At 33.9% G+C, this 25,635-nt stretch overlaps 1 protein-coding gene across 1 annotated transcript in view; it reads right to left on the bottom strand.

The window, feature by feature from the left end:
- MUC19 (mucin 19, oligomeric) overlaps nt 1–25,635 on the bottom strand; it is a 189,176-nt gene that overhangs the window by 122,701 nt on the left and 40,840 nt on the right. Inside the window, 21 exon segments of the mRNA XM_050749984.1 lie at nt 6,433–6,477; nt 6,855–6,887; nt 7,423–7,464; nt 8,725–8,754; nt 9,577–9,608; nt 10,301–10,442; nt 11,282–11,407; nt 12,380–12,536; nt 12,609–12,848; nt 13,775–13,969; nt 14,054–14,158; nt 15,213–15,351; nt 16,000–16,151; nt 16,388–16,488; nt 16,589–16,641; nt 19,094–19,340; nt 20,710–20,836; nt 21,265–21,359; nt 23,582–23,731; nt 24,734–24,871; nt 25,036–25,120. Of these exon segments, the coding sequence (XP_050605941.1) occupies nt 6,433–6,477; nt 6,855–6,887; nt 7,423–7,464; nt 8,725–8,754; nt 9,577–9,608; nt 10,301–10,442; nt 11,282–11,407; nt 12,380–12,536; nt 12,609–12,848; nt 13,775–13,969; nt 14,054–14,158; nt 15,213–15,351; nt 16,000–16,151; nt 16,388–16,488; nt 16,589–16,641; nt 19,094–19,340; nt 20,710–20,836; nt 21,265–21,359; nt 23,582–23,731; nt 24,734–24,871; nt 25,036–25,120 (2,434 nt within the window).

Here is a 25,635-nt window from a genome sequence, read left to right as displayed (position 1 = left end):
GAAGAATTTTCAAAATCGGTATTACACAGACTCCACCAACTGACCAGCTCAGATCTTGATCTTTTCTCACTAATGAGCACAATAGTTGGACATTTGAATCAAAATATCTTGCTGATCTAATTGTAAGAATAGCATGGAAAGACTGTTATGCCATGAACCCCAGAGACGATCAAGATTAGAATGATGTGGAAGAATAGATAGACCCTGATATTCCCAAAGATTTTGGTGCAGATTCCATTTCCTAGTATTGATTTAACCTTTATGGAATTCCAGTGATCCAATTTGAGCACTTTCAAACTGAAGACAATTGCATTTAATTAAAAGCAGCATTATCATATGGAATAAAATCAAATCTCCAAAATTTACACATCTAAATAAATATGCTCTAATCAACATGGATTCAAGAACATAGTTGCACATCATAGGTGGTAGTGCTCTGATCATCACTATTTTTGCCATATGCACAAGAGAACATATTTATAGGCCTTTCCTTATAATTGATGTTGCTGAGATGGCAACATGCCCATGTGCATCTCAAGGACCGATCTTTAATCAGGGTCATAGAGTTATTTAAACTAGGCACAGATTGGAGTACAGACCAGTCAGGCTACTATGATACAGCTCCCTTTCCCCATGAATGAACTTCAGAAGATGTAAGTCTGAAATTATTGATACAGCAATAAAAGTAGGGATAAGCCTTTACTAACAGGAATACGTGAGAACTCACTTTTCTTCTGGGTTTAATTACCAAAACTGATAGAGACTGCATTCTCATTCTCATTAATTCTGACATCCATAACCATTACAGTTTCAACTGATTTTTCTGTTACTTGCAAATGAACACACATGCTGGAAGTACTTGATACTGTCAATTATTATGCGTCAGCTTCTTTGTGTACGAGACATAAATAGTAATAGGAGGAGCTGCCTTCACCAAAACACTAACTCCTAAAACATTTTTTCAAGTGGCTTTGTCCACTTGGGTTTCACCTCGCTACAAACTTAATATAAAGTCTTTTAATTAATTTTCTAGCTACCACTAAGTTTTTAAATTAATTCTAAGAATCATTTTAATTTTTACAAGGAAAAAATATTTTGGCATTTTTTTAATGAAGTTTATTTTACTTAAAATATATGTCTGAAAGATAAACTTCAGGAGTATCCATAACATTTCCCCTCATAAACAACAAATTCAGTACTGCAGAGTCTACAGCTTTTGCAAAATATCTTATTCTGAAAAAGTTTAAAAATTCATAAAATTGGCTTTAATTCAAGAAGCAGTATGTTTCTGATTAGTAACCTATAAAGTATTAAACTCCCCAACTAAAATATAAACTCATTCACCTAGTTAATCATTCCTTATAAAATTCACTAATAATAAAGTTGCCTTTACTGAATCCTTCCTATGTATTACACTAAGCTGCACTATCACATTTACTGTTTTCTCAAATCTTTCCATGTAGAGATTATTTTTAGTTCCCACTTCACAGATGAGAACACTAAACCTCAGGCTGCTTGAGGGACTTAAAACAGGGTCAAACCTTAAGGGGAGGGATTCAAATTCTTATTTTTCTAATTCCACATTCCACTATACTCATCTACCTCCCTTTGCCTGATGCGATTTTTTTTATGATTGATGCTATTTTATAATAAGCACATTGTATAAACAAAATTTATACATAACTTACAGTTGTAACATTCTAAGTTTTTAAATTTTTGAGTAAATATGCATTTTAACAGATTATATGGTTGTGTAACAGAAACTCACTTTTAAATTATATGTCAGTATCCCACGTATTCATTCACAGGGGGGATTTTTTTGTTGTTGTTTTAATATAAACCTACTAAACAACCTATGATTTTATCATAAGTTCCAATTTGAAATCAGAATCTGTAATTACATGTTGCTTCTTCAATAACTGATGTAAATTAAATTCAACTTCATCCTCTTCTTTAAACATGGAAACACAGGGGCATTAGGACTGGAGTCTAGAAAATATGTTCTGAATTTTAATTATCTCTGCAACTTATTAGCAAGTAACCTTGAATGTATAACTTAACCTCTTTGTGTTTCCATTTACTCATTTGTAAATAGGGGGAAATGATGGCACCACTTCAGGGAATTTTCTGTATCAAATCACATAATATATGTCATATAGGTAGAGTAGTGCTCAGTAAATATTAGCTCTGTATCAAGATCAGTCAATCTAAAAAGGAAAAGCCCCATAACTGCATAATGTTTCTTCTAAAAATAGCATGCTTATTAGAATGGTTAGCTAGGCATCTCTCAGGGTATTTTAGCCCTCTGAAAGCATTCACTGTATGGAAAAGACGATAGATACAGAAAGCACGTGGAGAAATTAAAGTCTGCACACTGCTTCCCTTTCACTTTAGAGTTTTCCGCAATGTTTTTCTAAACTGCTCAAAAGTACCCTTTACTTCTATGCTATTTACCTCAACAAAAAAGTTAAGGTCTATTCAACAATGAAGTCATACCTTGTCTTCTATGCAGTACTTGGTCAAAAGTACTTTATCCAGAGAACAAGTCAGTGGCAAAAGCCTGCAGCCCCTACCCCACTGCCCCGCCGAGACTCTTTTTAAAATAAACGTTATCTTTGTGTTCAATAATTATAGGTTTTTATGTTAAAATGATTTATTTTTAAGACAAAGCAAAAAGTAAAAGTAGGAAAGTTTTAACCAAGTTAATTCATCCCACTTATCATATTGGTTCTGCTCAAAAGCACTAATACATTATCCACAATGAAATGGGTTTCCATGTCCAAGAAACAAATCCTTTCATTTATTATAGATAGTTCATGGAGAGGAAATACATATTTGAAATAAAGTGTCTTCTTAGCTATATTATATCTGAAATATAATCTTTTACTTTTCAATCTCTAAGTATCTTCGGTTGATGCATACTATATTTTGAAAGAAACAGAAAAAAACACCCTTTGCTAGTGATGGTGTCAAAACACTTATTTTAAAATAAAACAAATATGGGATTCATTGTTCTCATAACTGATCAAGTGAGGCTTACCACCAGAAAACTTAAAAACAAAAATCATTTTGTAGTTAGGGATTCATCACAATTTGAAAATGCCACTTTTAAACCACCAATGTCAGTGAAAGAAATAGGATGCATCTTTCAAGCCTACAATTTGTGCAAGACAATTGCTCTACAAAAGACCTTTTTTTTTTTAATTCTAAAAGCAAACAACTTAAACTGTTTCGTTTTCACAATGACATAATGTTTATTGGATGAATTTAGAAAGAAAAAGAGTGTGAAAAGAAAAAATAAGTTGGTGTCTCTTAAAGGAAAATGTTTTATTCTTACATGAAAAATGAAAAATAATAGATGTGACTTTTTTTCCTTTGGAGCTCCAAAATAAAAATACCAGTAAACCCTTATCTAGCACTTTCTGGGTTTCTTCTGATTACCATCCTCACTTTATATAAATTATTATGATTCCTCAGCCAGAAGAAAATTGGCATATCATCTCTTAGTTGTTAAAATTCAGAAATATCACATTTTATTTTGAATAGTGTACTCAGTCCAAGTCCCTAGCACAAGTTGAAGTATACTATTTATGATTTCCACTTAATCGAATGAACAAAGATGACCAACTGGCATGCGCCAAGCCCTCAAGTCACAGGTTTTAAGGAAAACTAAGTTAACCATTATTTGAATGATTTCTAAATTCCCATCTGTATAGTGTGATATGGTCATAGCCTCAGAAAAGATAAGGAACTAAGAATTACCTCTAATTCTTACCACTAATTGTTATTTTTTAATTGAAATTTGATACATTTAACTAAAATTTAATTAAAGTTTTGTATGCTTCAGTTTATCTGGAAAATTAGCACTTCCTAATCTGTTCCAGCAACAAGATAAGCTATACATACACTATTAATAAATGCTGGGAATATATTATTAATTTGATAATCAATGTTTTCTGCACATTGGGATTACTTGACTAACTTTATTTGAAACACACACATTTTGTGGCACAATTGGAAAATTTTAATATGAGGGAAAAAATAAACATTTTTATACTTCTTTGTCTCCTGATTTTATAATGATGTTGACTACAGTTTCTGGCATGGATAACAAGAAAAAGAAAACCAATCCTGACTTCTCTCTAGATCATGCCAGAAAGTCCTTTTCTTTCTGATCCTTATAACCCTGAAAATGTTAGTTAAGCTCTTTGCATTTCCTCACCTTTAAAATGATGAGGTGAGGAAGACTGTGGAGAATAACAATCAGAGGACTAAGATTTAATGAGATACTGAATGAAAAATATTTAATATAATGACTAGAATAAGGTAAATCCTCAATAAAAGTCATTTTTAGCATATTTTTCAATAAAATAGTAACATAGCATTTGGTTAATTATTAATATTATACTTACAGAGCATGAAATATCTACCAGAATTTCAGGGAAATTAAATAAAACATTAGGATTCAGTAAGGCAAAGCACAAAAGTCATAAATAATACCAAATGAATTCAAGGAAAAAATCACCCAGGTAATCTTTCCTATAATTCAACTCTGCATTTGATTTATAATTTTTAAAATGCTACCATGAAGATAATTGATAAGTTTTTTTAGTGTTTTACGGTAAATGGGACAAAATATTACATCTAAAACTTAATCAGTTGCTCACAAAAACCTTATCAGGGTAATCTACTCATGATGTTCTGTTTTCCATGGACAGTTAACTTACTACAGTACAAAGTGTTGACAAAATAAAATTGAATATTACATTCAAAACCAGGTGTTTGAAAAGGAAATTATATATTTTATATATTTATATACATAAAATTTATATATTTTATATATATGTATATAAGCTAGAAAAATTAAACCACTTTTAATGGTTCTAGGTAAGTATTGTGATATAGGATATAGATATCATCATCATGATACTGAAGAAATAGAAATAGTTATCTAAGCTGCTTATGATTCATGCGTATCTATGCAGTTCATCAAATCAAGGAAAAAATTATTTCTTTAAATGATCACAAGATACGAAAGTTTTAATAGCTGATGAACAACTTTGACTAAAGGAAAGCTTAGTAACTGAACCAAATTAATCATCTTAGAAACAGAGCCAGGCTGAAAATTAGGGATTCAGTCCACTGCTTGCAACTGAGGTAACACGTAGCTAGAAAGTTACTCTGCGGTGCATGAGAAATAATTCAAAAAACTATTGGGATGAAATTGTTATTAGTCCTGGGAAATGAATTTATGATTACAGACTGCAGAAGAACATTTTTGAAATGTGTCAGGCTTTCTGAGATTTACATTGAAAGAGCCAGTAATGCTTTGTGTCACGAATGGTATCCAACATAAGAGAAAGTTTGACAGGAAGTAGCATGTTGTTTTCGGTATTTTTAATAATATTGTGCACTATGATAGCTGATGCTTTAAGATATACATATGTATTTACTCCTTTAATATAAAAATATATTAATTTAAAAATAGACAACACTAAGATTTACAAAATGTTCAAAATTATAGTCGCAATTCTATATTATGATATCAATTTATAATCCAATAATAGCCTTGGTTTTACACTGTATCTTTGTATTGAAGATTAGCTCTAATGAGTGAAATGTATGAACTGTTGGATTGATCAGTATAACTAATATTTAACAAATAGTTTAACCTTCACCAGAAATTCTGAGCTAAAGTTCTAAACCTGAGTTCTAAATTTTTGACAGGGAAAAAGAAAAGTCATTCATTCACTCTGTAACTACTTACTGAATACAAACTAATCTGTACCTTAACATTAGGTACAATTGGGAATTCAAGGATGGCGAAGCATGGCCTGTGACTTGAAGTAATGTATTCATTTAAGACTTGATAAGTTAATAAATAATAAAGAAAGAGAATTAGTGCTAAGTTGGGGGTAAAGACTGTAAGTATAGAAAAGTGAGTATATGAAAGATAGTGCAGAGTTGGAAGGTTGAAATCTATGGATGATTTTCTCAGACACATAGATTCTAGAAAGAAATGACATACACTATGCATGTGAATCTTCAATTAAGTAAAAATGACATCTTTTTAATTGTATAATTAATTAGTTTAAAGAAAAGAAGGTGACTATTATATATTACAAACAACAACAACATGTAGAGTCACAATGCTAAACTGTCTGCTAGCCATTTTTTGTGAATTTTTTAATCATATTTTCATATACATTAAAGACACTGAAACATACTGAATACATTTTTAAATTTAGGTGGAAAGATAAAATAGCAAACTAAATTAGGGAAACTGGATGGTCAGAGGGAAAATTCAACCCCAAATATTTTAATGTGTAATCAAACTGATGTTGATTCTAATATTTAAGTTGTTCAAGGTTTCAGATACAAACCTTTATTCAAAACTTTATTCGTCACTTATGGATTTTCTGATTTACCTACCTGTTGTTTCACTGCTTGATGTTGTAATCGCTGGAATGGATGCTGCTGAATTTGAGAAAACAATGGAAAAAATAAGTTTTATATGCAGGGGAAATTATACTTCCAAGAACATCTATAGTCACATGCAAAATGGATCAACTTGAAATGACTGTATCAGACAAAAAATCATCATATAGGTGAAAAGAAGCCCAAATATTAGTTTTAGAATGTATAGGCCCCAAGTAAAAGGTCAAAAAACCTTATCATTTGGTATAATGCTTTTTTTCCCCAAAAGCTTTCTCTAAAAAATTCTTTTTTAAAAAAGAAACTTCGTCTATTTCTTCTAAAAATGTCATTACAAAGATATAATACTGCAAAGGAAGTTTTGGGTGTTTTTAAAAATCCGCCATTGATTAAGTTGTGGCTTAGAGGTTACAGCTTACCTATGCCTGGGCTACTGGTAACCAGTGTAATTGCTATGCAAAGAAGAAGACAAATATTTGGAAATATACATTAAACTGGTATTGAAAGATGAGGTTAACCATACCTATTTAAACATGTTTCAAGATCTCCAGAATGCAAATAAATGATTAAATGTAACAGTTAAGTTCACTTATCAGATGTTTACACATTTCAATATACTTTTGTACTCCGCTAGCTACTGTTTTAATGACAAAGCATCCAATTAAAGTTAAAGATTTCTTGGTGTTAATAAAAGAAATTGTAAATTACTTTCAAGGAATTTAACATAGAATTTTCTGACATAGCCACTTTCTCCAAATCAGTAGAATGTAGAATGTTCTTCTTAGGACAGACAACCTTTGAAAAGGGAAGATGTTCTTTAATAATGTTACAATTACGTACAGACCTGCTATTTGGCATGGGCCTTTAGCAAATACATAAATGGAGAATGAAAACTTTGAAAAAAGTACCATGATTCCCAAACTATCAATTATCTTTGCTGCTCATTTAGGAGCTATAAAAATAGTTAGCACTTTTTAATTTATATACCTGCTCCGGTGCTTAATATGGCGGTAGCTGTTGTAGTGGAAACTGTTTAGGAAACACAATATTTATGAAAATAAATTAATTGAATAATTTTTGCTGGGAAATATAGTTCAAGAAACCAGTTGTCATCAACTAAAAGTAAAATTTCTGAAACATGTGCAGAGGTTAAGTGACAAAATAATTTTTTATTTACATCTACACAAATAACACCATATATTTATATATGTCCACCAAAAATAACTATTTCCTGTTATTATCACTTAACCAAAATCTCATGGGAACTTTATAAGGTCTCTTTATGGGCCAATAACGACTTTAAAGGAATGTGGTTCAGAACCTTGACATGAAAACTTCACTTCAGGTAAGTGACCAAAAATAACTAAAATTTAACTAGCATTTTACAGCAGATTGCATAATTTTAAATAAATTGTCAAAGCCTCGCTGTTGGAAGCTCACTGTTGGAAGCAGTGAGCCCTGATTGTGCCACTGCACTCTAGCCTGGGCAGCAGAACAAGACCATCTCTCTAAAATAAAAAATTAGCCAGGCATGGCAGTGCATGCCTTTGGTTCAAGCTACTCAGGAGGCTGAGATGGGAGGATCACATGAGCCAAGGCAATAGCGGCTGCAGTGCACTGTGATTGCACCATTGCACTCCAGCCTGGGCAACAAAGTGAGACCCTGCCTCAAAACAAGAAAGCAAGCAAAACAGGAAGCAAGAAAGCAGGCAAGGAAAGAAGGAGGGAGGGAGGTAAGGAAGGAGAAGGAGGGAGGGAGGGAGGGAGGGAGGGAGGAAGGAAAGAAGGAAGGAAGGAAGGAAGGAAGGAAGGAAGGAAGGAAGGAAGGAAGGAAGGAAGGAAGGAAGGAAGGAAGGAAGGAAGGAAATAATTTTTTATTTCTGTTTTCAAATCATCCTCTAGCATGATGATGGTTTTAAAATATTTACTTCACAGAAGGCAACATTTACTTCTACTTCATTCACTTATTCAATTATTATCTAAAAATATCAAGCTTTGGATGATGATATTTAACTAATGTGCAGAGTTAAAATATTAATGAATTAATAACATAAATATTAACTAATAATATCTATTGTATGTTTAATCATATTCCTAACTTAATTCATATGAATATAATGAAATGGTATTCTGACATATTTCTAGTAACTGTTCATTTTAATTCACAATTTTTGTATCAGCAGATTTACCATCATACCTTTTACTGGCACAGATTCAAGTGAAACCATAAAGGATTAGCTACACGAAGAAATCAGAGATACAACATTTAAAATATAATGATGATTTTACCTGCAAATGTTGAATTGGTAGGAGCAGTTTCTGAAATAATCACACATCACTGTTATTGACAGGAACTTTTATATCTTGAAAAAATTCTACATCTCAATTTGTCTATAAGTCACATCTCTTTTTATTTTACTTCTTGCAATTTCTAATATAAAAAGGAGTAGCTAACATATTCTTTTGAAGGTTTTTGGGATTTATTTTTTTAAGATGTGTGTTGTGGCTGGGCACGGTGGCTCATGCCTGTAATCCCAACACTTTGGGAGGCCAAAGCAGGTGGATCACCTGAGGTCAGGAGTTCGAGACCAGCCCAGCCAACACAGTGAAACCCCATTTCCACTAAAAATATAAAAATTAGCCAGGTGTGGTGGCTCACGCCTGTAATCTCAGCTGCCCGGGAGGCTGAGGCAGGAGAATCACTTGAACCAGGGAGGTGGAGGTTGCAGTGAGAGATATGTGTTGCTCACGAACAATCCTTCAGTTATTTAATTCTTTTTATATTGATTCTCATCTTCTATTCCTCCCTTTCATTATTAGTGGGGAGGAATCATCCTTTCACTGATGCCTCACTCCCTCAATTCCCAGAACCTACAGTTAGGCAGGGGCACGTATGCAGTAGGTGCACCCCCTGAGTATCAGCCATGGCCCCATCTGACAGTCGTTCAGCATATCTTGGCAGCACTGGTTTCCAACAGCAACTCATCATGGACAATCGCTCTGGGATGGAATTGTGCCAGTCCTCTGAGGGACAGCCTAATGCATTTAAGTCCCTGCCCCTCTGGTGATTAGCCTAAAAATGATTCCCAACCCCTCCTCTGATTTTTCCTAAATCAATTAGTGTAAAATTTAATGACTTACCACTGCACTCCAACTGCCCTGCAATACAGTAGCTGAAAGTTAAATGTAAAAAGAAAAAAAGAATGAATTGGAAAATTTGACTCTTAATTGCATACAGCTCACAAATTTAAAACAACAAATTGTCTGATTGAAAACAAGCAGAACCAAATAGAAGTAAATATTTGTTTCCCCAAGAGAATACTATTCAAATTGCTTGTTTTTCCATGTGCTGCTATACCCAATCATTTCACTGAGGAGCTCCGGGCACCTGAAGAAATGGTGTGCAGGAAACCCTTAAAGGTAGTTCTTACATAGTCAATTTCAAACACGATGTTATTTGATGGCCGTGGTGACCTACTATGAACCCGTCAATTTGCTTCCATGTAACTGTTTGAAAACCTGTGAACATAATCTTACATTTAAAGAATTAAAATTCTTTTCCTCTACAACTACACAATGACATTTTCTGTCCTGTGTTCTGCGTTATTAAGTATAAAATTCCACAAACCATTTGTTGACATGCGAATTATCTGAAAATAAAAATAACTAACATAACTGATATAAAATGAACCTAAAGCTGGCCTTCTCATTCAGAAATGGCAGGATCAAAAATTATAGATATATATACATGTATACATGACATATATATTATTAACATAATATATTCATACACGTATTTAGTTTTCCTCCTAAATGAAAAGGCAAAAGTCAAAATTGCTTATTGAAAAGTTAGTAGAGAATATACCATGTTCTTCCACAATTATCTTCAATCACTTCCCCTGCTGGTATGATATCATTATAGAAGCAGCTGCACTCAGATAAACTGACACATTTCATGGTGTTCTCATCCAGGTAAGGAGCACTATCTGGGCACTTAGCATAACAACCTGTGTGTAAAAATGACCCACAGTTCATCTCTATCTACTGAAACTCATTATACTGAATATTATATATTTGTAAAATTACTTAAATGACTCCATGAAGTGAAGTAGACAATAGCAAAACAATATCACACTCATAATGAAAATATATAAATAAAACAAGGTTCAGATCTTCTTGCAGTGAAATGTCAGACTAAGAACTTAAAGATTTTGGTTGATTTATTTTTTTCTAAAATGATTCTTGAAGTAATTTTAAATGATTTGCTACTTTCATAATGGGCATGATGCTGTAACATAAAATAGGCTCTGGTAAATACATATCCTGAAATGTGAATGCCAGTTTCAAATATCTGTCTTTGCAACAGTAGGTAAAGATAAAGTCATAGCAAAATAAGCTGAAAATACACCAAAGGATTTAACACAGTTGTGACTTTTGGAAGAGTTTCATGTTATACTGTTTTCTTGCCTGTTTTTTGTTTATCTCTGAAATAAATAATGCTAAGAATAAAATGCTGCTTAAGTGTAAGATATAGTTCATTACTACAGTAATTATACTACTCAAGCAAGATTGTATTATATGTTGCATTCTGAAACTGCATTCACACTGAACAACATTGTCTAATCAAAGATATAAAAGTGACAATAGAATCAGAGTGCTGTCCCCATCCCCCACTAAGCTTATGTTTAGAGAAAGTGTTTCTAATGTAGAAACATTAATGACATAATAAAGATAACTATTCATTAAATAACCAAGTGTTAGACACTAAATTGGGAGAAGCAATCCTTTCCAGTTAAGATGAATAGCATTTGCACTACTTTATGGATATTCTTAAAGTATGTGTTACCTTCTAAAAGTGAAGAAAATTTCTGGCCAATGACCTGATCTTTGCATGTTTTTGCAGTCACTGTGCCACAAGGTTCATAATGCCATCTGCATTCCCCAGGTGCATTGTAATAATCACAGTAGACAGCTATAATTGAATTATATCAAATTACTTTCATTCATTATATGACAATTTTCACCTTTCATTTTCCAAAGCATTTTAATAAGGGATTTGGGATGATATTAATAATAAACATATCTAAACTATATCAGGTCTTATCAAGTTCCTTTGGCTTTATCTAAACTGTCATATAAGCCAAAATAGGTCACAAGGGGAGTAGACATATAAACTCAAAATAGAACTTTGTTTTGCCATCTCACACTCTGGTTAGTTTGAGATTTAACAGGTAAACTTTCATTTTATCATTTGGAGATATTTTAGGTCATAGCCTAGATTCATGGTTTCAATTTCAACTTTAAATTGGAAAACTAAATCCTAGACAATTAAGCTCTTTAATATGTAAATAACAGTTCCTAAATGAAGTAACTAAAGATGTCAATATAATCTAATCCTGTGCATAAAAAACTGAATAAAATGAGGGTTCTGTTTTAACACTTCTCATATTTTCTCTCATAATACTTAGAAGAAAAAGAGTTGACTCATTTCTATTAAGGTTATTACATTCTATATGTATCCAGATTCAGTCTATACTCAATGTACAGTTCATCTTCAATAGGGCTCTATGAAAGTTTTCAAGGAAACGTGTGAGCACTTTAAGCAAAAGTAATATATTCGGTAAATATTGAAGGATATGTAAATATACCAAGATAGGTAAACAGTTCATCATCGAAGTATGAATGAGAAATATTCTCCATCAGTATTCATTTTTCCCCCTGTGAACACATGAATTTTTAAACTAAAATTGAACTTGAAGCGCTGGGCCAGGTGCTTTCTTTTTTAAGTTAGGTATTTTTGCACACCATAAACAAAAATATCAACATGTTTCTAGGTACACAAACATGTGTTTTATAGAAAATATGAGAGGAAGACTGAGGGTCTAACAAAATATTTCTATCTAATTACATTTTGAAAGAACAACAACATACGGACTTCACTTACGACACAGATTTGGTTTTCTCCATGAGACACAAACTCCAACTGCACTACACGCCTCTGCGTACATAGCCACGGCAGTGCAGAATCCCAGGTACTTCCCCTCCATGTCACATGCGCAGGCTTCTTCAATGCATGCATCATAGTAAGCACTGGGGTCAACCTAGGCAGAGCACAGCACATGAGTCTCTGGGAGGAAACCCTGTGTAAGTTTCTGCTTTCAGAACAATGCTACCTTGCTGTGGCAGTCTCTGAAGGTGCTGTCTCTGAGGATCTCACATTTTCGCACAGCCCAGGCTTTACAGTATGGGTTTGAATCACATGGGAAAGTCTCAGCCACTGTATCTGAACACTCTTGGCTTGTTTTCCAACTATTCCCAAATTCCAGTGCTCCAGAAGCTACTGAAGAGTATCTTGTTGTGAAATCATCCTTGAGATCACCATTGTTATTTCCACAGAGACCACACACCTTGCTCTGTATTGATCGGAAAGGGAAATTTAAAAATTAGTTGTTCTAGGGACATTGAGATAGATAAACAGATGATAGATGAACAGATAGATATCATGATTATGTATATTGGAGCATGAATCTATGTAAAATTCCAATTTTCATGGATAAGATTCCAGAATTTGTGGATAAGAGTATTCTCTCATTTAAGGTACCCCATGTCACAAAATGATCTAGTACCACACAGAATAAATGTCTAAAGAACCAAAACAGGTATGTCTGCTAGTTTCAAATTACACATGAGACTACTTTGGCTTCTTAAAATATTTGCTCCAAGGAACACATTTAGTTCAAAATATATCAAATACCTGAAAATCACATCATGTGATAATCTCAAGTAACCAAATATAGGTAAACTACAATGCCTCAGGTTATTGCATTTACTTTTTTTTTTTTTTTTTTTTTTTTTGAGACAGAGTCTCGCTCTGTCACCCAGGCTGGAGTGCAGTGGCCGGATCTCAGCTCACTGCAAGCTCCGCCTCCCGGGTTCACGCCATTCTCCTGCCTCAGCCTCCCGAGTAGCTGGGACTACAGGCACCCGCCACCACGCCCGGCTAGTTTTTTTGTACTTTTTAGTAGAGACGGGGTTTCACCGTGTTAGCCGGGTGGTCTCGCTCTCCTGACCTCATGATCCGCCTGTCTCGGCCTCCCAAAGTACTGGGATTACAGGCTTGAGCCACCACGCCCGGCCTTGCATTTACTTTTTAACCAGATTTTGTTATCTTTGATTACATTTCATATTTCATAAGAAGGTTGAAGAAAGGTGGAGGGCTTGTTACTCTAACAGAGACCCTGCCATTCCCCTATACTCTGCCTATCAATACCTGTCTTTAATTTTTAGTAACAGAAATGATTTTGCTTCCCCGTTATTCAGTTGTTAGCGATATACATACATTCCAGTTTGGATCCAGAATAACAGACAGTCTTGTATTTTTGTCCCAAATCATGATTATTCCATTTTGAAATTTCAGAATTAAGTACAGGCCAACAGTATGTATGGAGTATGCATTTGTATTGAGTTCACATTTCTTACTTTCTGTAGATTTGACTGCTGTTACTTTACCATCTTGCAAGACAATATTCTGATCCTGTAAATTCAGACAGATTTATAATAACAGTTTTATTTGGCTGTCACAATGTAAGAGGAAAAAATAAAGAAAATAGTACTGTACCTGAAAAGAAACTATAATTTTTCTTGAGCATGTTAGTCCATCTTCACAGCATGGAACACTCTCCGTTAAAATACGAAATGTGCCATTTTCATGACCACAATAATCCTTTAAAATAAAAATTATAATAGTTTGTAAATATTAGAGACACAGAACTCAACTACAGTATTTGTGTCAGACAAATATTCTTAGAGAAAATATTTGCCTTAAACTCAATAAATTGCCGTATGTTGTGTTACAGAATTTCCAAAAAAAACAATAGTTTAACACATTTACAGATAGTTAGCCTTGACTAAGTCCACTCTAGCTAATTTGTTTTGACTCAGTTATTTTCCCATTACTTCTGCACAAGTTCAGAATTATTCCATAAACATGTAAGTATTTAAAGTATAGACGTTTGTAATCACAGATTTATTTCTAGACTAGCTAGGTAAATTTGGCCTTATTTCCTCAAAGACTTACATGAAACTTGATATTCAAACAAAACTAATGCATAAATACAACAAATTTTACCCCTTAAATGTTAGTTAGGAAGCTTGCAGCTTGATAAGATGAACTCTGGAATGTATGTAACAAGCATGAACTCTGTAATCAGACAGGTCTAGGTTTACTATGACATTTTCTATTTGGTAGCTTAAGTTGCTTAACCTCTCTAAACTTCAATTTCTTCATCTGCATCATAGGAATAATAATATCAGTCTTATAGTATTATAATTATTAAATGCAATGAAATATATAAATTTGCTTGACAAAGAAGCACTCATAAATGTTAGTTGTAATTTTTGCTGCCAGCGCTGTTGTTGGAAGAATCATATCTAGCATTTATTTATTGAGCACTAGTATGTCCTCCAGTGTGTGCTCTAGTGTGGTTTCAAGTAGGGGCTATTTTCATGCCCATTTTGTAAATACAAAAACTGAGACACTGAGAGGTTAAGGAATGTCCCCAAAGACATGCATCTGATAAAAGATGGAGCCAGCATTGAAATCTAGTCCTAGTCTCCAGAGCCAGCAGTACACAATATAACATTTTACTGCCTTCTGGAAACATATAAGGGACCTTTTAAAAATATTTCCCATTTGAAAATAAAAGTATTTGGAACTAATCTACAAATGAACAATTAAGAATTATAGAAAAATTTTAGTAAGACATATTCATAATTACCTCAAGAAATGAATACTGGCAGAGACCGTCAAAACTGTAACTTTTCCCATCAAAAGTTCTAACATGACCTTCCCCATAGATGTGGCAGATGGTTTGACATTCATTTTGGGTACAACTCCAAGACCCTTTAATGCAGGTACTAAAAGGAAAAGATGACACAGCGTAGTGATTATATTATGCCGGGATTCATACACTAATATTGCTTTTGTAAAGAAGCACAAAATTATGTTTCATATTGATTTAAATTTTGTAGTAGTCTTCGTTATAATGTAGGATGTTCAATATATACAATGCTACATAAACTTCTGTTTTAAAAATAGCATCTTGGCCGGGCACGGTGGCTCATGCCTCTAATCCCAGCATTTTGGGAGGCCAAGGCGGGCAGATCACGTGATCAGGAGATCAAGACCATCCTGGCTAACACGGTGAAACCCTGTCTCTACCAAAAATACAAAAGATTAGCCAGGTGTGGTGATGAGCGCCTATAGTCCCAGCTACTCTGGAGGCTGAGGCAGGAGAATGGCATGAACCCGGGAGGCCAGCTTGCAGTGAACCGAGACCATGCCACTGCACTCCTGCCTGGGTGACAGTGCAAGACTCTGTCTCAAAATAAATAAATAAATAAATAAATAAATAAATAACTAAATAAAATAGCATCTTTTTCTAACTGTATTTGGTCATTTTTTTCCCAAATATCCCAAAGTGTGAATTCTTTCCTATGAAAATAAGAACAGACTGCATTTTCTAATATCTAAAACAAATAAAATAAAAATCCATTATTAAGCACCATTCATTGCAGCCAACAGAAGTGACACTTCCTTCGTCATATTCTCGTCCACCAAAAGAGCACGGACAGTCATCAGGAAGGATGCATATCCCTTTAGAATTTCGAACCATTCCTTCTGGACAAAAGCACCCACGTTTGCAAGGCAAGTTCTCCTACAAGAATAAATATAAAATATACACCATGAGGCATCATTCTAATCATGTCATATTATCAGCATTAATTTAAATGCTTAAATATATCATGTATGTATTTGGAGTCAATCTTTGACAACTGAAAATAACACGCAAAAAGAGTATGACCTTCTAATTATTTTTCATTAAAATTATAGCTTTCCTAGGCCCCAAAACAAAACCTTTAAATGGCTAAACTCTAATACTATGTTACTTACATCAAAAACAGGTATGTTCCGAGTACTGCATGTTCTGTCGGTTCTTCTCTGTGCTTTGGGATCCCTACAGTCTACATACTCAGCCCCTCCAGAACAATTTTCTGCAGAATAAGAAGAATTGTCACTGATCAAGAGCCTGTCGATCTGTTTTCTTTAGCAAAAGTGGATATTTTAAATTTGCACCGTGATTTTAACACTTACGTAGGGTTAAATCAATGGGAATCTGGCAAAGAAGAATTCCATCCCGACAGACACTGGAAATAAAACAAAATTATAAATTTAGACATAAGTTTCAAGGACAATTAGTTAAATGAGTGAGACACCATCCCCAGAAGAGGCATAAAATATACCAAAGGATAAGATATCATCTTGTAAATATTACAAGAATGTACAAACAAGGTTTTATGGGCATCAGAGAAAACCTTGTGGAAAGGATGGCTGGATCTTGATGAGAAGTGAAATTTAATACTTCTGATAAGATGCCAAACTGTGGTGTAGGAGAGAACAAGATATGTTCCAGTGACTCAAATGATTCATGTTTGGATGGAAAGAAGGGAAAATGGGGGAAGCAGTATATGTAGATTGGGGCCAGACTTTAGATGGTCTTAAATGACTTGCAAGTTTGTATTTGTTCTCCAGGTAACTGTCAGTCACTAAAGTTTCTGAGCAGGGAGGTGGCCCTATCAAATAGTGCTTTAGGCTACATAGTCTTTATTGTTGTTGTTATTATTATTATTATACTTTAAGTTCTGGGATACATGTGCAGAACGTGCAGGTTCGTTACATAGGTATGCACGTGGCTTTAAGCTACACATTCTTGCAGTAGTGCAGGAAACAGGAGACAGAGAGACAGAGCAACAATGAGCAACCAAGTTAGCTATCACAGTGGTGCCAGCTGAGGAAAGTCTCAAATATGGTGAAGGGAACATAATTTGGAGGTACTGGCCTGATTCACTGAAAAGTTAATGTATTGATTCCCATGAAAATAAGAGCAGACTGCGTATTTTCTAATGTCCAAAACAGATAAATTAGTAATTCTTTATTAAGCACCATTAAAAAGGTAATCTATTGATTCCCCAAAACTACAGAGAAAAAGAAATTATCATTATCAAACCCCAGCCAAAGGCTCATGGGCTTTGATATAAAGGGGTTACCTAGGCTTTCCTTTTGAATGATCAAGAAAAATTACTTATTGCTAAATGATAGCCTCATGAAACCAAAGAAAAGAGAGGAGGTGTATTCAAAGTATTTTTGAATGGCTATTTCATTTTGGCAATTATGTTGTCAAGAATTCCTACATCTCTCTATGGAATTAGAAACATGCTTAAATTACTTTGCTCCAGGCTGAGCACAGTGGCTCATGCCTGTAATCTCAGCACTCTGGGAAGCCAAGGCAGGTGAATTGCTTAAGTCCAAGAGTTTAAGACCAGCCTGGGCAACATGGCAAAATACTGTATCTACTAAAAATACAAAACATTAGCTGGACATGGTGGCATGCACCTGTAGTCCCAGCTACTCAGGAGGCTGAGGTGGGAGAATCACTTGAGCCCAGGGAGGTTGGAGCTGCAGTGAGCCAAACCTGTGCCACTGAACTGCAGCCTGGGCAATTGAAGTGAGACCCCATCTAAGAAAGAAAGAAAGAAGAAAGAAAGAAAAGAAAGAAAAAGAAAGAAAGAAAAAGAAAGAAAGAAAGAAAGAAAGAAAGAAAGAAAGAAAGAAAGAAAGAAAGAAAGAAAGAAAGAAAGAAAGAAAGAAAGAAAGAAAGAAAGAAAGAAAGAAAGAAAGGAAAGAAAGGAAAGAAAGGAAAGAAAGGAAAGAAAGGAAAGAAAGGAAAGAAAGGAAAGAAAGGAAAGAAGGAGAGGAAGGAAAGAAGGAGAGGAAGGGAGGAAGGGAGGAAGGGAGGAAAAGGAAAAAGGAAAGAAGGAAAAAAAGAAAGAGAAAAATTACTTTGTTCCAAACTGTAGAAATCATAGCCTCCTTGGCCAAAATAGTCAAAATTCTTCAATTCTTCAGAAACTAATTCCAAATTCTTGGTTATGATCTGACCACTGTCAGTGTTTCTAACCCAATCTTGTACAAAACAACCCACATGTGTAGTTTTTTTCTAACATTTCCTACATCTGTGCATTCTGTTTACAGGAAATCATCCTCTACATTTCATTTTTGTCTGGAAAAAGATTCATTCCCTCGTACAATTTATTTGCCTGTCTTCTCTGAGAAGTTTTCCTTAATCTCCTTAGGTAGTACCTGGCTCTTTCTGCTACCATATTCTAGTATACAAAGCTCCTTCTAATAGTTTGTGCCCTGCTTACTTGAAGTCCAAGACAATGTTCCTTCAGCTTTGCAACTCCAGCACTCAGCACAAGGCCTGGCACACTGCAGACACTTAATAAGTGTTTGTTGAATGATGACTACAGAGAGACAGCTAGAGAGCATCTTCTGAATATGAAATCATTTCACATTGTCTGTATATAGAATTTACCAGAATATTTTTCTACTGGTGTTTAAAACAAAACCAGAGTGGGATAATCTATATCCATTAGGATGCAATGAGCCTTCCAGAATAAAAGAGATTTATATTAAGAAATAAGAATCATAAGTATGACCAGTCTAAAAAGACTTCATACTGACAAAAGACCATTTCTCTGAAAAGAACACAGTCTGTTGATTTCAGTGTCATAGCAAGTATACATGTAATTTCCATACCATTTATTGTCATCAATATGGATGAGTTTGCCTGGTTGCATGACCTCGTCATTTATGTAGCAGTCACACTGAGATTTCAGTACACAGTTTCCTTCATTATTCTGGTACATTTCATCAGGGCAGGTGCATCCATCAACTGGAACATCTTCTACATCACAGCTCCTATCTCTCTCTGACAATGATCGGCAAGAACTATTACAGGCTTTTACATTGTACTTGAAAACTAGTCCACTTGGACAAGAATGTTCTGTTGGTACAGAGACAAAAGAAACAATGAATATGTACATATTCAGGGAAATAAACAATTTTATTTCAGCTCGATGTTTATAGATATCGTGAATTTTCATAAGAGAGATTATGAATTTTTTAAGTCCTTGTTCATTGGGTTTTTAAAATTCTTTTTTGTTTTCAGTCAATACTGAATTCCTATTAATGTGTTTAAAAACTTTGCTGGGGGTTAAGCCCATAAACAGGAGAAGCAATACATTGCTTTCACGTGGCTTATATTCCCAGTGAAAGGACAATCATGGTACGTGCTATGAAGAAACAAGAGGGGAAGCACTAACTGTGTACAGATGAGGATCTACACTTAGTGAAGAGCGTGAGTAGATGAAGAGCAAGAAGACAGTCCAGGGAGAGGTGATTCTGTCTGGAGAATAGCCTAAATCAGAGGGAGAATGAGTCTTTCAAAGAGTACATAGAAGAGTAGAAACTATATGGCCAGAGACAGAATGAATCAGTGGTTAAAATTTACAGGGCCCCCTTAAGGAGTTTGGTATTTAGCCTTAGAGCAATGAGACACCATTAACTTATTTTAGCCTGGAGTGTCACATGATATGCTTAGTTCCATTTGGCTTGGTTTTAAAGATTACCCTGGTTTTTCTGTAGAAAATGGATTAGAGGAAGCCAAGAATAAATATTGAAGGAGGCTGCTGAAATCACCCAGGAGAAAAAACAATGGTAGTTTCTTGAACCTGGTTGGTGGCAATATAGATGGAGAGATGTGAATAAATTTAAGAGAGATTTTGGAGGTGAAATGGACAGATCTTATTGATTAACTAGATACAAGCAATGTGGTGTTAAATATGATCTACAAGAGGTTTGTTTCTACAAAGTTTGTTGTTTGTTTTTGTTTTTCTCTTGGTAAATCAAGTGTTTTTGTGAAGTCATAGTCAAACAGTGCAATAAACATTTTAAAACAAAGCAAGATTTTAAAAATATCATAGTTGAGCCCTTAATTTATTGGTTCATTTTTGTTTTTTCTCAACATAAATTATTCATATTAAAATGTCATTTACAAATGCATTAGCAGTCAGAACATTATTTAAATTTCAGCACACAATAATTGAACAGAAACATATATTTATATATAAATACATATATATTCTGGTTTTTCTCTATATGTGAATATATTAAATCAAGATCAATAAATCAAGAAATAAAATATGTAAGGATTGCACAAGGATATTAAAAATAAAACAAAAAAATCATCTTTGAAAGAACTAGTTAAAAATTTGTAAACACATATGCCTACACACGCACACAACACACACACACACACACACAATAGCAAAACTGGGAAGGAAGTAGTTATTGCAAGCTTCTCTGCGGCTTACCACATAGGCCAGTTCTCCATTCTACTATGTATGTTTCCTTCTCAGCACACGCTTTCACATAGTTACCTAAAATTGTACATAGGCAGTCTTGACTGTTTTCACAAGAGCAAGTATATTTTTTGCATTCCTTGAAAATAAGAAACAAATTTATATTACATTATGAAGTTACTCAGAAGAACAGGTAAACTGAGTATAATTTAGTTCCTAACCACTCTTCTACTCCAAAAAAAGCTTTTTTGAAATGTTTGAAAACATTTTTAAATATTCAAAATAGTGAATGAATTATTAGCCTGCTTGTCAAAACATTTTTAAAAAGGCAGAAAGAGAAACTTATTCAAGATTTTTCTCATTTGGGGTTATTTTCCGCACCACTTTTCTTCTGAAGTTGGCATATCTAACACAAGAATGAATTAATAGAATCTAATACATATCGAAGGATATACTCTAATCTACTGACAATGGCTGTTATTCGAAAATATTTAATATCTACATGCTTTTGTCAATATCAGCAAAGTATTTGTCAACAAGAGGTGTTAATGTTAGAGCCTCACATACCTCATGATAGTGTTTAGGGTTCACAATTGGGTGGCAGGAAGCAAAAGGCCCACTTGAATCAAGAAGAATTCCACAGTGCCTTTCAGCAAACTTTTCTGGAAGAAAATCAGTGCACTCAAAATTAGTTTCAATAATGTCATAATCCTTTCCTTTTTTTTTTTTTTTTTTTTTTTTTTGAGATGGAGTCTTACTCTTTCGCCCAGGCTGGAGTGCAGTGGCATGATCTCGGCTCACTGCAACCTCTGCCTACTGCGTTCAAGTGATTCTCCTGCCTCAGCCTCCTGTATAGCTGGGATTACAGGTGTGTGTCACCAAGCCCAGCTAATTTTTTGTATTTTTAGTAGAGATGGGGTTTCACCGTGTTGGCCAGGGTGGTCTCGATCTCCTGACCTCATGATTCGCCCACCTCGGCCTCCCAAAGTGCTAGGATGACAGACGTGAGCCACCGCACCCGGCCATAATTCTTTAATTGAAAGAAAAGATGTACAATTTTAACTGTTCTCTCTATTAAAACAATTTTTAAAGTGTTCTGCTGTAATACATCTAACTTGTCACTATATGCAAAGATGGCATGCTATAATTAAAAAATCTTACACTAAGAGGCAAAGTCTTTGTTAGCTTTGGAATTTTGGATTAAATCAATTTACCTTTCTCTGAAATGCAGTTTCTATATAAAAATGGAATTAGGGGATCGTATTATATCTTTAGATTCCTTTTAACTTTAAAATATATATTAATATATAGCTAAATTGTGATGAGTTGGTAAATAAAGCAACCACAACAACGCCCCGCCCGCCCAACCACCACATGATCCCAGTCACCTCAGAAGATTATAGAAGATTATATCAGTTTTCCTGAAGGTCATATATTAGCACAACCAGTATCAATAATTCCAACACACCAATTTTGTTTTGTTTTTTAATTGATATTTCATTGGCCTATAAATAACTAGCATAGTATTAAATTAACAAAAATAAAAATCATAACAATAGCATCTGAGTAATAAGTGCTTGGCCTAAAGATTTTTGGTAATAGAGGAAGCTGTCTCTATTAAAAACAAACTGAGACCAATTATTTCCAAAATTTTAACAAATTGGCAACCCAGTATCATCACTTTTTATCTAAATATTACTAACAGCTTATTAAAATACAGTTTAATTTTCTGTATTTTACGTTAAGTTAAATGTAAAGCACTGAAAATTAAATTTAATTAATTTCTATATCTCTCCAAAGTGGTGGCATATAGTCTGCTTAACATAAATTGACTTGGTATCTTATGAGATATACATTCTCATTATAACTGTTTTCATTGCAACACTCCAAAATCAAAATAATGTGATAATCAAAACCCTGAAATATGCATTATGATGTTTACATTAATGCTTCTACCAACTCTTTTAAATCAAAATTAGTAGACAAGGCTTTCAAAAGGAATTGCCTTAGTAATGTTAAAATATTATTATAATCTGATAAGACTATTTCAAGTATATATTCATTTAGAAACAACTAATTAACATGTCAATGTAATATATTTTAACTTAGCTTCCATTGCACTCTTTTTTTTAATGAAAGAAGCAACACAAAATGAAGCATTTATTAGTATCAGCAATACCAGAGGAGCGACCAAAGCATGACTTGGATTCAAAATACTTGAATTTCTCATCTGTCATCCTTATTCACTAGGGATCTTTATTAACCCTCTCTGTGCTCCATTATCCCCACTATCTACATTAGTGGGGATAATAGTCCTGCCCATGCTGCTCATGAGTTTTGGTAGAAATAAATTGAACTAATATTTTAAAAGCCTTTTGGTAAGCATAAATGTAAGCTGAATCATACCAGTGTAAAGTTTAATTAATGTCTGTATTGGGGCTTGCACAGCAGTAGTTAGGACACCTGGACCCAACCACAGCTCTATCATCAAGTGGCTTCACCAGTTTGGGCGAGTCTTGCTAGTTCAACCAATGACTATTTTTATAACTAAGTTAAAGGAGGGAATAATTGAAGAACTAAATGTGCCCCAAATCTCTTCTAATCTTGTTATTCTATAGTGACAGTGAAAATTGTGTAAGAAGGAAAGGAGTAGGTATAGAAAAGCAAACAACCAAGATGAACTCCCATGAACTATTTGTTTTGTAGGAATAAGATCAGCCAACCAGACTGCTTCTCTGCTGTGTCCTCCAAAATTCAGACAGTACAACAAAAACTAACTAAAGCCAGGATTATCTGACGTGTTCATATTATTACCAAAATAAGTACATAATATGTAATTACACCAAATATGTAATTACAGATTTCAATAGTCAATTAACATTACCTTTTTCTATACTAATACATGAAGAGGGGTTTCCTTTAGGACAGGACATCATTTCCCAAGAATTAGCAAATGCTTGAGATGTCTTCTCCAATATATTCTGACTTGACATGAAATCATCCTCTGCTTTGTTGTTGTAGGAACCACAGAGTCCTGTATAAAAGCACACAGCAAAGTTTCACACCTCACCTACTCAATTTTTTGGATTCACATCCTCACTGCACATTCAGTTCTTTGCCCAAGAGAAAACCTGTAGAAGCTACCTGAGAATATGCCTTGTTTAGCCTTCATACATTAAGTAAAATGTCATGGCATTTCAGATTTCACCCAAATTCCCTTTCATTCGCATTCCAGGAGCACTGAAACACCATTTGCCATGAATACTGTCTTTTTCCTATTTGTCGCTGTAACTTGTATCTCTTTGGAGGAGCCAACAGAAAGTGTGCTTCTAAGTAGGAACTTATGACTCACATTTGCACGATTTCAGTGTGGATAGCTGAATCATATTGAGTGCTATATGCCTTTTTAACCCAGACCCTTCTGACCTATGAGTTACATCTATTCCTTTGTGTAAATAAGTTACCTTCTCAAGTACAGGTGTGTTACAAAAGCTTCTGCTGTTTATTAGGTACTAGTCTTTGTGGCACTTGCCATAATCTTTGTTTGTTTTGCTCAACATTTATGGCTGTAGTTAATAACTGATTTATAAGACAGAAAACATCAGTGACAGAAATGACCATATGATCTCCCAGAAAGACAAGTCACAGTGTAGCTTTCATATAAACTGTGATGTTCAAAAGATTTATATCCATAATATTTTCATTTATTCAACTACGGTTTAAAGCCTTAGTAGCACACACTAGCAAAGTGATACATTTACACATATATTATCAAATCTCATTTAAATAAAAGCGTTAATTTAAAATGTTTAAAAATTTAAATTGTTAAAATCTTTAGGGAATAGATTTTGTAATAAGTAAAGCCATCTTTACTATGACGAGTAAGTTGGAATTATTTTACTACAATGTGGAAGGAAAGATTAAGTCAAAATGGTTTATTGGCTTACTGTTATTAATTAATTATCTAATTAAGAAATTAGAATAAGTGATGGTAATATTTCAGCCTTGGGAATAAAACTTAATCCAGAGGACTTACCCACAGTGTCTGTGAATTGGTTGGGTGGCATAGAAACATATAATTGCATCACAGGAACAATTTGTATTTGTAGTTTTACGTGAAAGTATGTTTCTACTTGAAGGTATGAGGAAGATGCATTGAAAATCTGTATTTTATCTGTTAAAATAATTAAGAACATTAATTACATGTTCAACAGTTCTTACTTTCTTAAAATACTTTAATATTTTGATATCTGTTAAAAATCAGAAATGTAATAGCTTTAAAAATTGAAAAAATGACTGCATCTTACACTTATTTTAAAATGTTGTTATTAAACTTACCTGAATAGTAATAACCTTGATTTCTAATCTTGTCATTTGTGACTGTTCCATCACTGCTGAATATGTATTTGTCAACTGGAACAGACTAATATTTAAAACACTTTGTTAGTTAATATTAACTTACAGTATTAATTTTAATGTAATATATGAACCCAAATTTTTATGTCATAAGATGTTTAATGCTATGGGATTAATTAATAAATATCTAAAATACATTTTTAAAGCATTTTTAAGGCACACTTTGCTTCATTGTTTCTCATACCAACTCTGTGTACCAGATTGTAAATAAATCTTCATCCCCAACATGTGGATGCAGAAATGGAAACCCAAGACGGTAACTTGGGTATCCAAAGGTTAAACAGCCTGTGAAAGTCAAAGTCCAAACTACTCATCCTCCCTTCCCATTTAGGTCTATTTCCACTTATAATGTCAATTCCAAATAAATAAAGCTCTAAACAAATGCTATTGCCTTCCTTCATAAATGGTCTGCAAAGTTTAACATTTCAATGAACACATAAATTTGATCCATAATCAACATATTAATTGTATATCTATGGTGATTTTGATATACTTCAGGACTTTTGCAACTAGCTGGCACTT

Source organism: Macaca thibetana, chromosome 11 (assembly GCF_024542745.1).
Source record: "Macaca thibetana thibetana isolate TM-01 chromosome 11, ASM2454274v1, whole genome shotgun sequence".
Taxonomy (NCBI): Eukaryota; Metazoa; Chordata; class Mammalia; order Primates; family Cercopithecidae; genus Macaca; species Macaca thibetana.
Note: the sequence above shows the minus strand (reverse complement) of the source record. Positions and strands in the feature narration are given on the sequence as shown.